We start from the raw sequence: 18,088 nt of genomic DNA, 5'->3' as shown, positions 1-18,088 counted from the left end.
AATGAGACGTCACAACAATAACCACATGACCCTATTATACCAATCAGAGGTAACAATGTTTTCTCTCCATGAGAGGATACTCATGCTCTTTGTACAGTTGATGTTTCGTAGTATTAATCTGTCTGGATTCAGTAATTTTTGTGTCATGGTTTTTGCCTAATTTGGTCATGTAATTAGTTATAGTACAGTATAATAATAACAGTTCATATAGATGAAGTTGTGCTGAGATAAAAAATATAACATTATTTAAAAAAAAAAAAAAAAATTGACGTTGTAAGCAGTTGTAATTAGTTGACTTCTTTTCAACAAATACTTTTTTACTTGTATCTGAGTAAATTTTTGGATGACTACTTGTACTTAAGTGATATTATTTAGAAGTAACACTTTTACTTGAGTAAAATTTTTGGCCACTTTACCCACCTCACGCTAACAGTGCTCGCTGCTTTGCTAATGTAGCACTCACAAAGCGTGACGATTTTTTGCAATATTCGGCACGTTTTCGCTGAAAAAATTCAAGCGGCTTATCAATGTGATTGGGGTCTAATGTTTTTAATTGCCATCTTAATTGATTTGGCTTCATGCTGCCTGCTGCCAACAATTTTTGACAAAGTATACATACCAGTCTTTCCTTGTCTCCCACTGTATTAAAAGTGAAGCTAAATGCTACGTACGCTTTGTCATATTTCCTCATCTTAGCTTTCAGGAGACTTCATATATCTTGCTCTTTGCTGTGTTTTCTCGTTTGGTGCAAAAATGCTTCGCACACTCCAAAAATGACAACACCACTGCCACCCACTGACTGGATGTACAGTTACACGATATTCTACTACGGCAAAAAAAAGTGTGTTCACCTATGTCAGATGCGTGTCCCCTCTGGCACTGCTTTGCGAACTTAGGTGGGTGCTGTGGGTGAATTTCCACTTGCTCACCCCCCCCCGCCCCCCCCCCACACACACACACACCAGGCGATCGTCTTGAGGTGTCCGTGAATAATTGTTCACTAGTACACCCCCTGAATCGGATGATCCACTCAAGGGGTCCCATTTATGCTCATCGCACCTGGGCCCTGTTCAAATTTGTTCCGCCACTGTGCCGGCAATATTTAATGATATTTTCAAAATTCAGGGCTATAGTATAACCTATGTTTTATTCATTCTAATTTGTTGCTATTTTTGTGTGTGTGCAGGTGGTTGCTGACGACACGTATTTAAACGAGGTGCAGAACTCAGGTAAGTGAGCGTCCACATCCCATGATGCTCTCCGTTTTGTCCATTCACTCTTTCCCCGCCGCCATTTTCCTATTTTTTCATTGTTACAACGTGAGAAAGATTGTCTTCCTTCTTCTCTTCAAGCTGGAAGCCTTCCACCAGTTTTTAATTTCTTTCTTCCCTCGGAGAGGGCGAAGGGGGGGTATGATGGGGGTAGGGCGAGGAGCTCATAAACGCTTTCACACGCAGTTTCGTTGTACACCTGCAGCTATTCGCCAGTGCAGCTGTTAATACACATTAGGTTTGTTTGTGGGGGATTTGGTGTAAAGACCCCCAAATAAAATGCACCCCCAACCTAAATACTCACTCTTAGTACAGCAAGTGCAGAGCGTGTCAAATGTGCTTTGTGGCGGAGAAATGGATTATACGAGCAGGGAGGCTGAGCGTTCCCATGGCGATGAGGAGAGGGCCGTTGTCGGGGCGATGATGGAAAGCCAGAGTTTTGGCAGCGGGTGTGTTTGGTAGAATGGGGGAGGTGGGAGAAAAATCGGTTATTTATGTTAAATCATTTTTAAGAGTCAGTGGGATTTACCTTTAGAAAACAATACACATTATATAAAAATACGGTACATTTTTATTTTTTAGGCTGTAATAAAGTATAAAAAATATAAACAGAAAATTGTAATACAATACTTTTTAGAATTTGTATGATTTCATTTAAACATTACACTGTAATTAATATATTTTTAAGTATCATGTTTTAACTAGGGCTGTCAAACGATTAAAATTTTTAATCGAGTTAATTACAGCTTAAAAATTAAATTAAAAATTAATTCATCGTAATTAATCGCAATTCAAACCATCTATAAAATATGCCATATTTTTCTGTAAATTATTGTTGGAATGGAAAGATAAGACAAGACGGATATATACATTCAACATACGGTACATAAGTACTGTATTTGTTTATTATAAAAATAAATCAACAAGATGGCATTAACATTATTAACATTCTCTTAAAGCGATCCATGGATAGAAAGACTTGTAGTTCTTAAAAGATAAATGTTAGTACAAGTTATAGAAATTTTATATTAAAACCCCTCTTAATGTTTTTGTTTTATTAAAATTTGTAAAATTTTCAATCACAAAAATAAACTAGTAGCTCGCCATTGTTGATGTCAATAATTACACCATGCTCACTCATTGTGCTTGAACCCATAAAATCATTTGGACCCAAGCGCCAGCAGAGGGCGCCAAACACCAAAAAACAAGTAACAAGTGGACATTACACTGCTGTCATTTTTAATCTCTTTGAGCGGGGCATGTGCGTTAATTGCGTCAAATATTTTAACGTGATTAATTTAAAAAATTAATTAACGCCCGGTACCGTGATAATTTTGACAGCCCTAGTTTTAACCCCCCCCCTTTTTTTTTTTTAACCCTTGCTAGGCACTCAGTGAACTCATTTGCCATTGACGGCACTACACATCCAATCCATTTTGACTGGGAGAATGTTCATTGGCCCCTCCCAGTCAAAATTGATTGGACGTCTATTGTCATCAATCACATGCAATGAGTCAAATACTGTATGTATTTATGGTAGGTATGTAGTTTATAGTTTATGGATAATCTAATACATTCTATAAGAATTTTGAAAGTAGTTGTGCTCTTTGAGCCTCACGGTGAAAAATCTTTTTAGTGGGAGCGTTAAACTCAGACCATGTTAGGGAGCGTATCACTTTTTGGTGGAGTATTTAGAATTTTTTTTTAGATAAATTGAAAATGTGTTACACCTAGGGCTGTCAAACGATTTAAATTTTTAATCGAGTTAATTACAGCTTAAAAATTAACTAATCGTAATTAATCGCAATTCAAACCATCTATAAAATATGCCATATTTTTCTGTAAATTATTGTTGGAATGGAAAGATAAGACACAAGACGAATATTTACATTCAACATACGGTACATAAGGACTATTTGTTTATTATACCAATAAATCAACAAGATGGCATTAACATTATTAACATTCTCTTAAAGCGATCCATGGATAGAAAGACTTGTAGTTCTTAAAAGATAAATGTTAGTACAAGTTATAATAATTTTTATATTAAAACCCCCCTCAATGTTTTTGTTTTAATAAAATTTGTAAAATTTTCAATCAAAAAATAAACTAGTAGCTCGCCATTATTGATGTCAATAATTACACAATGCTCATGTGGTGCTGAAACCCACAAAATCAGTCGCACCCAAGCGCCAGCAGAGGGCGACAAAACACAGAAAAACACAAGTAACAAGTGGACATTACACTGTGCTGTCATTTTAATCTGTTTAAGCGGGGCATGTGCGTTAAATGTGTCAAATATTTTAACGTGATTAATTTTGACAGCCCTAGTTACACCATATGATATTACAGTATTATAAATGAAGTTCAAATAAAGATTTGTACAGATTTGTGCAGAGAGTGACAGATAATGTCTCAATTTAAAGAAAAGAGCAGCATGTTTTGATAGTTTACTGGTGAGATCATTAATATGTTTTTTTTTTTTTTCTTCAATTTAAGGTATTCATCATTACGAATCCCCCGGAATTTGCAGAGCCGACTCTTTCAATTGCCACGTTTACATGGAGCCAAATATTCCAATTACAATCAGAATATTTGTTCAAACCAAATAAATGTGTTCCATATAAACACCTCAGACGGAATGAACAGGCCCAAACTGAATGGAATTTCATTCTGATTCACAGGGGTGGAATATTCCTTTTCCCAAACCGATTAGAAGTAAAATTATATCATGTAAACAGGGAAGCGGAATGGTGTCTGGTTGCGTTCTTTCTGCACATGCTCCGTACTGACGTGGTGACGTCACTTTGTGACGTAAGTAACGTCACTTGCAACATGGCTTCCAAGCACAGCGCACCTAATTGGAGTCCAGCGGAAAGATTGTATTTAATTCAAACTTTAAAAGAATTGAATATAATTGCTCGCTTAAACGGGCGTAAAACGAGGAACAGTGAACTATTTAAAAAAGTTCGCGAGAGGTTACACGAAGCCGGAATAGACCGGAGCGTTGACCAGATTAGAAACCGGTGGAAAACCGGCTACTACAAGGCAAAAGAGCAAAACAGCAGAAGCGGATACGACCCCACAAACACAACAAGTGGGTTAAAGTTAAAACAGCAGCACTCCGACGATCGATCTCCATGTTTTGCAACGTGACGCTTTGTTTTGATTAATCTGCGCATGTCAGACGGCAGTTGTCAAACGTCCTTTCGGAATAAAGGCAGTCACATGTAAACGCTGGATTGGAATACATGAAGTGACATGTAAACAGCTGATCTGAAATTTCCATTCGGAATGATTTGAATCGGTATGAATAAAAGTCAGCATGTAAACGTGGCTAATGTTTTCTCTGTTAATTTTAGGGCAGATTTTTCTTGACATGACAAAAAAAATAATTACTTGCTCTATAAAGGGTTAAAGCTCTTTAAATTTCAACTTTTGAATAGCTGTCCAATGTAGTGACCACTGTCCCTGAAAGAGTTCATTTCGCACTAGAAAAGTGCCCAAGCACTCCAGGCACACACACAAAAGAAGTCAAATTTCCATTATGTGTGCCCTTTAACATCTGCTTTTTCGATTTTAAAGTTGCATTCACAACGTACTTTGCTAATGGAATACTGTGAGATGAATTAGTAATACAGTACAAGAAGCGTGCCCACTGATATGCAAACTGACGTAAGGGACACTAACAGCTGCTGCTGCCTTTCCAAATCACAAGTTCAGTACTTGTCCTCACTACGACAACAAGCAGTAAGAAAGCCTTCACCTTTTGTGAAGTTGTTCACCAAATACTCATTAACTTTTCACCTCCAAACGATTCTTTGTCTCCTCCTGTTTGTGCATCGTCTATTGAGCTTTGCTTTTGGTTTTTCTTTGCTGGCTTCCCTTCTGTGCTTCTTCTTATCTTTGTGTGTGTGTGTGTGTGTGTGTGTGTGTGTGTGCGTTTGAGAAAGCGATAAGACTGCCTCTGGTTAGTGAAGCGTGTCCTCCATTAATCACAGTTTAGCTGCAGTTTGGCCTCAGAACATCAACAAGAAAACTGCAAGAAACACCAAACGCAATGTCGCATATCGCATATCACATCCAAAAGCGGACCTGCTCAGCCACAGATAACTAATAATTTGTTGTTTTGAAAAGAAAAATGCAAGGCTTTGACTAGTGTTGGGGCTTATTTGAAACCAATTGGTGTTCTTTTCAATAGTTCTATCATATTTCATTCGTCTATGTGTTCTTTAATCTCAGTTTTTTCCTATTCCAGAATAAAAGAGATATTTAGTTAGTCACTATTACTCAAGGCCGTAGGTTTGGTCTCAACATTGGTAGGGACAATATAACAGCATAACCTACATGTACACTTTTTGCTCGGGATGGGACATTAATAAGACCAAACAGATTGGGTGAACCGGGGTCAGGGCTACATTTCTCATGAATATGAACCTAATTAATTGATATGCTAAATTAGTGGTATTCATTACGCTGATTACTGCAACGCTAGTGTGGGTAGCTCGCGGCATCCCAATTTTTTTTCATATACAGTGGGGGAAATAAGTATTTAGTCAACCACCAATTGTGCAAGTTCTCCTACTTGAAAAGATTAGCGATGCCTGTAATTGTCAACATGGGTAAACCTCAACCATGAGAGACAGAATGTGGAAAAAAAACAGAAAATCACATTGTTTGATTTTTAAAGAATTTATTTCCAAATTAGGTTAGAAAATAAGTATTTGGTCACCTACAAACAAGCAAGATTTCTGGCTGTCAAAGAGGTCTAACTTCTTCTAACGAGGTCTAACGAGGCTCCACTCGTTACCTGTATTAATGGCACCTGTTTTAACTCATTATCGGTATAAAAGACACCTGTCCACAATCTCCGTCAGTCACACTCCAAATTCCACTATGGCCAAGACCAAAGAGCTGTCAAAGGACACCAGAGACAAAATTGTAGACCTGCACCAGGCTGGGAAGACTGAATCTGCAATAAGTAAAACGCTTGGTGTAAAGAAATCAACTGTGGGGGCAATTATTAGAAAATGGAAGACGTACAAGACCACTGATAATCTCCCTCGATCTGGGGCTCCATGCAAGATCTCACCCCGTGGCATCACAATGATAACAAGAACAGTGAGCAAAAATCCCAGAACCATACGGGGGGACCTAGTGAATGACCTACAGAGAGCTGGGACCACAGTAACAAAGGCTACTATCAGTAACACAATGCGCCACCAGGGACTCAAATCCTGCACTGCCAGACGTGTCCCCCTGCTGAAGAAAGTACACGTCCAGGCCCGTCTGCGGTTCGCTAGAGAGCATTTGGATGATCCAGAAGAGGACTGGGAGAATGTGTTATGGTCAGATGAAACCAAAATAGAACTTTTTGGTAGAAACACAGGTTCTCGTGTTTGGAGGAGAAAGAATACTGAATTGCAGCCGACGAACACCATACCCACTGTGAAGCATGGGGGTGGAAACATCATGCTTTGGGGCTGTTTTTCTGCAAAGGGACCAGGACGACTAATCTGTCTAAAGGAAAGAATGAATGGGGCCATGTATAAGGAGATTTTGAGTGAAAATCTCCTTCTATCAGCAAGGGCATTGAAGATGAGACGTGGCTGGGTCTTTCAGCATGACAATGATCCCAAACACACAGCCAGGGCAACAAAGGAGTGGCTTCGTAAAAAGCATTTCATGGTCCTGGAGTGGCCTGGCCAGTCTCCAGATCTCAACCCCATAGAAAATCTGCGGAGGGAGTTGAAAGTCCGTGTTGCCCAACGACAGCCCCAAAACATCACTGCTCTAGAGGAGATCTGCATGGAGGAATGGGCCAAAATACCAGCAACAGTTTGTGAAAAGCTTGTGAGGAGTTACAGAAAACGTTTGGCCTCCGTTATTGCCAACAAAGGGTACATAACAAAGTATTGAGATGAATTTTTGGTATTGACCAAATACTTATTTTCCATCATGATTTGCAAATAAATTCTTTAAAAATCAAACAATGTGACTTTTTTTTTTTTTTCTCACATTCTGTCTCTCGTGGTTGAGGTTTACCCATGTGACAATTACAGGCCTCTCTAATATTTTCAAGTGGGAGAACTTGCACAATTAGTGATTGACTGAATACTTATTTTCCCCACTGTACATGGTTAATTATGATTATATTTTGTGCGTGTTGTGTTGTGTGAGCAACATATGAGGTTATGCAGCTCCCGCCTCTGTTTTTCAGGTTCTATAGTTTTCAGCAGAGTTCACTACATTTCTCACACTTTAATAAATGTCAACAGTAGAAAAACCAGAGGGACATTTCTCTGTAAGCAGCTTTTTTCTCAAGTTTTGCAGGTTAGCAAATTCACACAGTTTAATGTTATGCTAACTCTGATGCAGGTCAGACATCCAATAGCAAAATTTTTAGTGTGTTCCCCACCTACACTACATTGACGTCTTTTTACATTACTTACAGTGGCTGCTGCTGCCGACCGAAAAAAGCAACAATTTATAATCTACCTCCTCTTTGAAGGGGGCGGCATGTTGTCGATATGTATTTCTGTCAGAGTGTGCCTGCATTTGTGTGTGTGTGTTGGGGGTGGGTAAAGTCATCAACTAATCAAAAGTGCGTCTGAGGGGGTGAAAATGGACCGGCGCATTCAGCAACTGAAAAGGGGTGAATGTAAGGGGCTGTTTACATGGTGATGCTCTGAGAATACGAAAAATTTCAAATTTGCATTTATATGGGCCCGTCTCCATTCGAACAATGTCGCAATTCTGCATGAAAATGATGTAGTATTCATGCCACGCCTAATGTGACGTGTACGAGTGCTGACATTACCGGCGCGATCTCGCGCTGTGGGAGCCTTTTTGGGCAGTTTACATGGCGACTCTGCGACACAAAGACGCAATGACTGTGTTGTGGAGTGGCCTCGCATGCATATGGTGTCGGCAAAGATGAAAAATTCTGAGTCCTGCCTCCAAAGTGGAAGAATTTGATTGCGGGGGACTGAAGGGGGCTTACTCCGCATGCATATCAAAGGCTCCCGCAGCGCGACACCGCACCGATAACATCAGCACTCGTACACGTGACATTGGGCGTGTGCAGCGGTGCTACTAAACATTAAAACCAGCAAATATGGCGGAAAGTCGGCTTTAATTTACTGTTTTAATAATATTTTTAAATGAAATATGTTGAATGTTTCCATTTTTGTGCCTTTTTGAACAAAAGAAAAATGCCATCGCTTCGAGTGGGCGGGCATATTTTTTTCCGTGCTGAGGAACTTTGGTGGGGTCAAAGTGCATCATTCGCTGTTGCCTTGTAAATCTGCAATGCCCCCCAGGGCCTGGCATGAATGCTACATCATTTTCATGCGGAATTGTGACATTGTCCGAATGGAGACGGGCCCATATAAATGCAAATTTGAAATTTTTCGTATTCTCGGAGAGTCACCATGTAAACGGCCCCTTTGATATGCATGCGGAGGAAGCCCCCCTCAATCCCCCGCAATCGAATTCTTCCTTTTTGGAGGCAGGATTCAGAATTTTTCGTCTTCGCCGACACCATATGCACGCGAGGCCACTCCGCAACACAGTCATTGTGTCTTCGTGTCGCAGAGTCGCCATGTAAACTGCCCCTACATTTGAACATAATGAAAATAATTCACTAAATAATGATAGGGTCGATTCTATCCTTACAACATATGGGAAGACTAAGTTATCTGTATAACTGAACTCATTCACACACAATCACAATCAATCACAGGGTGATTCAAAAAGGATGTCCTGAAACCATTGCTGTATATTTAAAAAAAAAAATAACTAGCTCGACTCCAGTATTGTATGTAACTTTTTTTATTTCATGCTTTACAATTGCAACATCAAAACATCAAGCCGATATGACTTTTAATTTATCAAAATTACTTACTTGTTAAAAAGACTTTAAATTCTTATTAAATTATTAATTTTAATTAATTTAATTAATCAATTAATTTAATTAATAATACAGTATATTTCAATGATTTAAAAATGAATACATGCGTGATGATTTTGGCATATTCTTTACTAATCACCCTGTATAATGCATATAAGGTTGCTTAAAGGTTGGCGGGGACAATTTGACCATCCTGAAAAGTTGGTAGTGTTATGTCCTACCGTCCCTATGCAAACCTACGCCCTTGCTATTATTACTGGTTGAAAAATGAGGAATACCGGTAACCCTTGACCTGCTTTAACCGTAATCTACAGAAAAGCACAAACAAATCAATATCTGGTTATTTAGCCTTGGCTACTTCAGTGATCTTTGTTTGGTGGAGTGAATTTAAACAGCAGGTGAAAAAAATGGCAGAAGGTTTAAATAAATTTGGTGGGTGGTTGTGACTGGTAGAAAAAGAAAAATGATGGTTAAAAACACAGGATAAAAAAATTTCCTGAGATGTAATCGAGCTCTCCTCCTTTTTCTGGCAGTGCCTCTGTCCTGCTCCGAGGGTTTCACCGAGCTGGGCTACTACAATGGCACAGTGTCCCAGACAGACTCCGGCGCCCCTTGCCTCAAGTGGACCGAGTTTCCGGACTATGTGGTGCAGTACCCGGGGCGCGGGCTGGGCGAGCACAACTTCTGCAGGAACCCGGACCGCGAGTCCAACCCGTGGTGCTTTTTCCGGCAAAACTCTGGTGCCATTGGTTGGGCCTACTGCGACTGTCATCAAGGTATGAGCGCAACAACTTTTTACTCTTTTTACTTGTTGGGCAATTTAAGTCCGTGTGCCCAATCACTGATGAGTGGTTTAAAGCTGCCCTCCCCACTATAAAACACACACATGGTAAGAATTGTCTTGATGAGAAGCATTGTCTGATGTGCATCATGGCTCAGTCAGAAGAGCTGTCTGAAGACCTGTGATCAAGGATTGTTGATTTGTGTAAAACTGGGAAAGGATACAAAACCATCTCTAAAAGTCTGGATGTTCATCAATCGACAGTCAGAGTAGTTGTCTACAAACGGAGAGAGTTTGGCACAGTTGTTTCTCTCCGAAGGAGTGTCCGTCCACCAAAGATGATGCCAAGAGTTCAGCGCAGAATACTCAGAGAGGTAAAAAAAAAAAAAGAACCCTAGAGTGTCTGTTAAAGACCTATAGAAATCACTGGCACAGTCCAATATCTCTGTGCAGTGTGCATATATCAACTATATATAAAACTATGGCCAAGAATGATGTTCACGGAGGACTCAACGGAGGATGTCAATGCTGTCTAAAAAAACATTGTTGCTCATTTAATGTTGGCAAAAAGGCACTTGGACACCCTAGAGAAGTATAAATATTTTGTGGACTGATGAAACCAAAGCTGAATGGTTTGGGAGTAACACACAACGTCATGTGTGGAGGAAAAATAGAACAGCTCACCAACATTAACACTCCATCCTCACCGTGACGCATGTTGGAGGGAGTATCGTGTTTGGGGCTGTTTTGCTACCTCAGGGCCTGGACAACTTACAATAAATTAATGGAAGAATGAATTCAAAAATTTATCAGGATGTTTTTCAGGAAAACCTGAGGCCGTCTGTCAGACAGTTGAAGCTAAAAAGAGGATGGATGGATGCTATAACAAGACAATGAACCAAAACACAGAAGTAAATCAACTTCCAAATGGTTTCAGAAGAACAAAATACACATTCAGGACTGGCCAAGTCAAAATCCAGACTTGAACCCCACTGAGATGCTGTGGCATGACCTAAAGACAGCGATTCATGCCAAACATCCCAGGAATCTGACTGAACTACAGCAGTTTTATGAGAAGAATGGGCCAAGATTAGTCCTGATGGATGTGCCAGACTGATCTGCAGCTACAGGAAGCGTCTGGTTGAAGTTATAGCTGCCAAAGAGGGGGCCACAAAATATCAAATGTGATGGTTCACTTACCGTATTGGCCTGAATATAAGACGGCCCTGAATATAAGATGACCCCCTCTTTTTCAAGACTCAAGTTAGAAAAAAGACTTTTTGAACACCAAATTAATTTTTATACAAAAAATAATTAAAGTACATCTGAAACAAATGATTATAACAATATATTTGAGAGAAAAAGCATGTTATTTTGCCTCATTCCAATCTTAATATCTGAACATTTAAATAGGTAAACTGAAGTGCAATCACATTCGTAAATGAATGGCTTCTGGTTTTTGAAATTTAAATAAACCAATCTATTGTGATACAACAACAAAATAGCAATAACTGCATTCACCATTAAAGTGAAGTCTAACTGTAACTGTAGTCTTGAAACAAATCTGAATAAGGAAAAACATTGCAATAAAGTGATGCAAACTGGTTAAACTTGACAGTAGCTGAGATCAGCCATGACCAGTGTTGTTAACATTACTGAAAAAAAGTAATTAATTATAGTTACAAATTACTTCTCCCAAAAAGTAACTGCGTTAGTAACTCAATTACCTGAATGTAAGAGTAATTAGTTACTTGGCAAAGTAATTGGTGATAATTACTTTTTTTTTTTCCTCAAAAAAACAAAAAAAACAAACAAACAAACAAACAAAAAAACATTGGCCACACTATGTGAAGTTTTTTGTGAAGGTTTTTGGTACAAGTGGCACGAGCCCAATTCTTTACCCTAATTTACCCTGAATCAACTTTTAAAAGTTTGTAACCCTTACTTTCCGTTGCTGTGAGGCTGTGGGTCAATCGGGTTACAGTTTAATTGTAGTGGTGCCTTTACTGCGTCTTCTCTACTAAAATAATGACCGACACGGCAGGACAGTCTTAACTCTGCGTCTTTATTCTCGCAGCGAGGCGCCAGGAACTCTCGTGTTACACTTAAACACGTCCTGTAACAACACAACCTAGGAGGAACTAATATTCAACTAGGAACAAAAATTATACAACATAAAATATTAAATATGAATGAACAAAGCATCACATTCAAAAATATTAATGCATAATAAAATAAATGATAGCCTATATAAATAAAATACATTGGAAATGAGCCAAAACACCAATAATGAAATTATAATAATAATGCACAATTCCTGCTTACGGCGGCACGGTGGCTGAATGGTTACCACGTCTGCCTCACAGTTCTGAGATCAAGGGTTCAATCCCGGGCTTCGGCCTTCCTGTGTGGAGTTTGCATGTTCTCCCCGTGCCTGCGTGGGTTTCCTCCGGGAACTCCGGTTTCCTCCCACATCCCAAAAACATGCATGGTAGGCTGATTGAACACTCTAAATTGTCCGTAGGTATGAGTGTGTGCGTGAGTGGTTGTATGTCTCCTTGTGCCCTGCGATTGGCTGGCAACCAGTTCAGGGTGTCCCCTGCCTACTGCCCGTAGTTAGCTGGGATAGGCTCCGGCACCTCCGCGACCCTTGTGAGGAATAAGCGGCATGGAAGTAGAGCTGAAACGAGTACTCGAGCAACTCGAGTAACTCGAGTTTAAAAACTGATCCGAGTAATTTTATTCACCTCGAGTAATCGTTTATTTTGACAGCTCTAAGCATCACGTTTTGCTCGGACTACTTTTAATGCGGGACAACGCGCTTTCACGTGCGGAGAGGAAGAAGGAAAAAAAAAAAAAAAACTTACTGCAGCTGACAGCCGCCACAAACGACGCCGACGTTGCCAAATACTAGCCCGCACGATGCTACGTTGGTAACAGCTAGCGTCTGATGCGTCTCATAAAGATCACATGTATGTTGAACTAGATGCGCAATGACAGACTCGGCCGCGTCTGGGCAGCGTTATTAAACAGCCGCCATCTTAAAGCAGTACAGCGCTAAGCGCTAGTAAAGAGCGCTAAGCGTTAATAAATAAGATTAACGTTACTGTCGCTACTAGCTCACGTAAAGTTAGCCCTGCGGAGGGCTAGGTTTCAATTAATTATGACCACTGTCGATGCGTGGCTAACGTGTCTTACATACAGGCTTTAACATAACATAGCATTGTGGAGTGATGAGGGTGTAAAATAAAAACTTTATCATGCTAACTATCAATTTTAGCTCAGTAGTCATTGCTGGATAAAACACCAAGTAGCACTGGTCCCTAATGTGCTCCAGTACAGCCTGTATCATACATTTATTTTGAACACTGCAAAAACTCAAAATTCTATCAGGACTTACAGTTTAGACTAACTTAAAACTTAACTAGAACTTAAAAATGGCTTGACACAAAGAGAAATTCAATTGAAACACGTGGGAAAAAATCCTAACTTTTAAGTGATGTGTGTTATCAAGCGTAACGGCATTTTTAGGTAATATATAAATATATAATTTAAAAAAAAAATAAGATCTAAAAGTTTTTTGAGTGAAAGCAGTGAATTAGTTTTTTTTTTTTTTTTTTAATTCTAGCTACATCTGAGATGCAATTGTTGGCTGTTTTCAACAATATACATCGAAAATAAAGACATTGATTGACTGAAAATGGTTCAAGATTAGATGAAATGTCTTGTTTTCTCATGTATATTTATAATTGCTCTTCACCTAAAAATATATTTGTTTTTATCCGATTACTCGATTAATCGATAGAATTTTCAGTCGATTACTCGATTACTAAAATATTCGATAGCTGCAGCCCTACATGGAAGATGAATGAATGAATGAATGAATTCCTGCTTACAAGTTATTAAAATTGCTCCCGTTATTGCATTAGTTCCCTTCTCTCTACCTTCGACATATGAAAGTTTTAAAACTGTGTCATCATTTAAAGATAGATTCAAGTCAAGATTTTGCCGATTTAGAAGTATTTTCGATAAAAAGTTACTTAGGTTCGCTAGGAAGGTTCTCTACAACAGAGCCGTCCTAAAAAGTCTACTGCTTTAAGATGGCGGCTGTTTACTAACGCATCTAGTGCCGTGTCTGTCATTTTGCATCTAGTTATATCTATATACAGTATATGTGATATCTACCATGTCTACCATATCTACCATAACATGTGGGCGTAGTTTGTAGGCTATCGGCTACAACATGTATTATTGGAGCTACATAGCATCGCGTTTGCTCGGCGTCACAACTTTCTTGCCTCCTCCCCACTCCTGCTCTGCGCTGTCGTCTCGGTGAGTCTGTCTCCCTCAGACTTTTCGACCAATATAATAACGCATAGTAACGCATGCCTTTCCGTCCTCAGTAACGGTAACGGCGTTGCCAAGATGAGAAAAGTAATTAATTAGACTACCCACTACTGAAAAAACTAACGCCGTTAGTAACGCCTTTATATTTTAACGCCGTTATTAACAACACTGGTCATGACAGAACATCGCTTCAATGATTTCTGGCGCCATCTAGCGTTGTGAATGGGTATAACATCTAGACCGCGAATATAAAACGACACCAACTTTTTCAATCTTATTTCAAAGCAAAAAACACCGTCTTATATTTGGGCCAATACGGTACTTATTTTTCCCCCTTATGTCATTGTTTGCATACTATCCTCATTAAAATTGGAAAACCTATAAATGTTTGGGTGGTTTTAGTTAAAGCAGACACAGTGTTTTCCATCTGTGTGAATTTGACAAATATCAGATCACATTTGATGGTGATTTTATGCAGAAATGCGAGAAATTCCAAAAGGTTCAGATACTTTTTCATATCACTGTATATTTCAATGATTGTATATATTCCTGTTACTCATAATTTCTCTTATTTGTTTGTCCCTCTTATGTCCAGCATTAGAAGACACAGGTTAAAATTTTCTACCATTTTTTTCAATTGTCTGCCAGGTGCCGCTCGACTGGTTGGCGGCTCCTCGTCCAACAGTGGGCATGTTGAAGTCTACCTGAACGGCCAATGGGGGGCGGTGTGCGACTCTCACTGGACTGACCGGGATGCCAGTGTGGTCTGCAGGCAGATGGGCCTCAGGTGAGCAGCCGGAGATGCTCTGGTCACATATCATTAACGTCTAGGACATCAGACTCACCGGGTCGTATTCTTTGCTTGGACAGCGACATCGGCACGGCAATGCGACACTCCCAACTCGCCTCGGGGTCTGGCCTCTTCCATTTTGAGCGTCTGGGTTGCCGTGGCGACGAGAAGAGCCTGAGCGGCTGCAGGAGCAGGACGTTCGTCACGGGGGATTGTAACCATGGAAATGAGGCTGAAGTCCTGTGTGCTCCTCCTGAAGGTCGGGAGAAACAATTAAGCAAGGGAATTGTTTTGTGCTATATTTAACGCGTCGTTTACTCTGCCCCCGTATCAGGTAGCGGACCCCCGCTACGACTGGTCGGAGGGGAGGAAGACTTTGAAGGCCGGGTGGAGGTCTTCCACGCAGGAAGGTGGGGCTCTGTATGCGATGACCAATGGGACGACAGAGATGCAGAGGTGGTCTGCAGGCAGCTGGGCTTCAGGTAGATCCTAATAAACATGATGACGGACAATATATACAAAAGGGCTGTCAAACAATTACAATTTTTAATCGAGTTAATCACAGCTTGAAAATTAATTAATCGGAATTAATCGCAATTCAAACCATCTGTAAAATATGCCATATTTTTCTCTAAATTATTGTTGGAATGGAAAGATAAGACACAAGACAGACATAAACATTCAACATACTGTACATAAGTACTGCATTTGTTTATTGTAACAATAAATCCACAAGATGGCATTAACATTATTAACATTCTTTTTGGTAAAGGGATCCACGGATAGAAAGATTTGTAGTTCTTAAAAGATAAATTTGAGTACAAGTTATAGTAATTTTATATTAGACCCCTCTTAATGTTTTCGTTTTAATGAAATTTGTAAAATTTTCAATCCAAAAATAAACTAATAGCTCGCCATTGTTGACATTGCCGAGCGGGACGTCACATGGGCTCCCTGCCGTTCTTCCACAGTGTCTTTACGTAAGGTAGTGATTGAAATACACCACAAGGTGTCAATGAAGAGTTTTAAAATAATTAGAGATCCAGCCAAGGCAAAGTCTGAGTAAGTTTTACGTGTATTTTGCATAGCTATTTTGATTGGGAATGCCAGTTCTCTTTGCATCTTTTTGTGAACATTATTTTTTTGAGAGTTAGGAATATTATTTTTGTTTTGCTTTCACTAAATGATACTGTAGCGACTTAACTATTCCGCCCAAATGCATGATGGGAAGTTGGGCAACCATGGCTGTCAGTGGTGGCTGCAAATGGTATATGTTCTGCGTTGTGTTCAACAAAGTATGTTAAGAAAAAGATCGTCTCCTGTCATTCTTCCCTACTTCGCTCGCCAACACACATATGTTTATTGTGAAAGAGCTGTAAAAGCTGATGTCAATAAAAGGCGCGGTCCAATGAACGCCTGCGTCCACTCGCATTTCTCTGCCTTTTCGCTCTCAATTTGCTAAAATGACATAATTGTAAACTGTTTGAGGCAATGCATGAGCGGATCATTTCCTGCATGCGTTAAATGCGTCAAATATTTTAACGTGATTAATTACAAAAATTACCGTATTGGCCTGAATATAAGACGGTGCATTGAAATAACACTGAAAAAGAGGGGGTCGTCTTATATTCGCGGTCTAGATATTATAACCATTCACGACGCTAGATGGCGCCAGATATCATTAGAGCGATGTTCTGTCATGAGAGAGCTCAGCTCCTCTCCCCATTCACCACACGAGATGGCGCCACATATCATTGAAGCGATGTTCTGTCATGACAGATCTCAGCTACTCTTAAATTTAACCAGTTTGCATTATTTTATTGCAATGTTTTTCCTTATTCAGATTTGTTTGAAGACTACAGTTACAGTTAGACTTCACTTTGATGGTTAATGCAGTTATTGCTACAGTATTTTGTTGTTTTATCACAATAGATTGGTTTATTTACATTTCAAAACCCAGACGCCATTCATTTACAAATGGGATTGCACTTTAGTTTACCTATTTAAATGTTCAGATAGTAAGATTTGAATGAGGCGCAATAACATGCTTTTTTTCTCTGAAATATATTGTTATAATCATTTGTTTCGGATATACTGTAATTATTTTCTGTATAAAAATTAATTTGGGGTTCAAAAAGTTTTTTCAAACTTGACTCCTGAAAAAGAAGGGGTCGTCTTATAATCAGGGCCGTCTTATATTCGGGTCAATACGGTAATTACCGCCCGTTAATGCGATAAATTTGACAGCACTAATATACAGTACAGCTTTAATTCAACCCAACGAATATTTACATTATCGAGAGTCCTGGAATATTTGTGTCATTGACTTAGACTATATGACCTAAAATTTGATAGTAAGTAAATATTTATTGTGCCTATGTTTTTAGTGGGGTGGCCAAGGCATGGTCGTGGGCTCACTTCGGTCAGGGTTCCGGTCCCATCCTGCTGGACGCCGTCAAGTGTACGGGAAACGAACTGTTCTTGGACCAGTGCCCACACGGACACTGGGAACAGCACAACTGCGATCACATGGAGGACGCCGGTGTCTCCTGCAGCCCTTACACAGGCACAAAACACACACGCACAGTTGCACACACACGATATACAGAGGGCTTGAAAAGTTCTATTTATATCCTTCTCACATCAATAAATCATTACAAAGCGGGAAAGAGCGGCGTTGATGGACTGCTAACTAACGAACAATGCAAACACTTTTAGAGAGTATGTTAAAAAAAATTAATCTTGAAATGTAAAAACCAAAATGGAAGAATAATAAAAAGCTTGGTATTAAAGAACAGAATGAAATAAGTCTAGTTCTTAATACCTGCACAAAATGCAAAAAAATACATCAGCAAAAAATATATACAAATAATGAATTACATCATTTAAAATATGATAAAATAAGAAGCAATAGAGAAAAAAAAGTCAGTAGCGGTGTTTTTTTTGGCAGACCTTTTAATTTTTGCCTTGGATGATATAATACTTAT

At 39.4% G+C, this 18,088-nt stretch overlaps 1 protein-coding gene across 1 annotated transcript in view; it reads left to right on the top strand.

The window, feature by feature from the left end:
- Positions 1–18,088, top strand: part of LOC130909799 (neurotrypsin-like) — a 44,417-nt gene that overhangs the window by 12,124 nt on the left and 14,205 nt on the right. The window contains exons 2-7 of the mRNA XM_057826657.1: positions 1,187–1,229; positions 9,717–9,959; positions 14,960–15,098; positions 15,182–15,360; positions 15,436–15,583; positions 17,489–17,667. Coding sequence (XP_057682640.1) covers positions 1,187–1,229; positions 9,717–9,959; positions 14,960–15,098; positions 15,182–15,360; positions 15,436–15,583; positions 17,489–17,667 — 931 coding nt within the window. The remainder of the gene's footprint in view (positions 1–1,186; positions 1,230–9,716; positions 9,960–14,959; positions 15,099–15,181; positions 15,361–15,435; positions 15,584–17,488; positions 17,668–18,088) is intronic.

This window comes from Corythoichthys intestinalis, chromosome 21, assembly GCF_030265065.1.
Source record: "Corythoichthys intestinalis isolate RoL2023-P3 chromosome 21, ASM3026506v1, whole genome shotgun sequence".
Taxonomy (NCBI): Eukaryota; Metazoa; Chordata; class Actinopteri; order Syngnathiformes; family Syngnathidae; genus Corythoichthys; species Corythoichthys intestinalis.
This window is presented reverse-complemented; position numbering and strand designations above follow the sequence as displayed.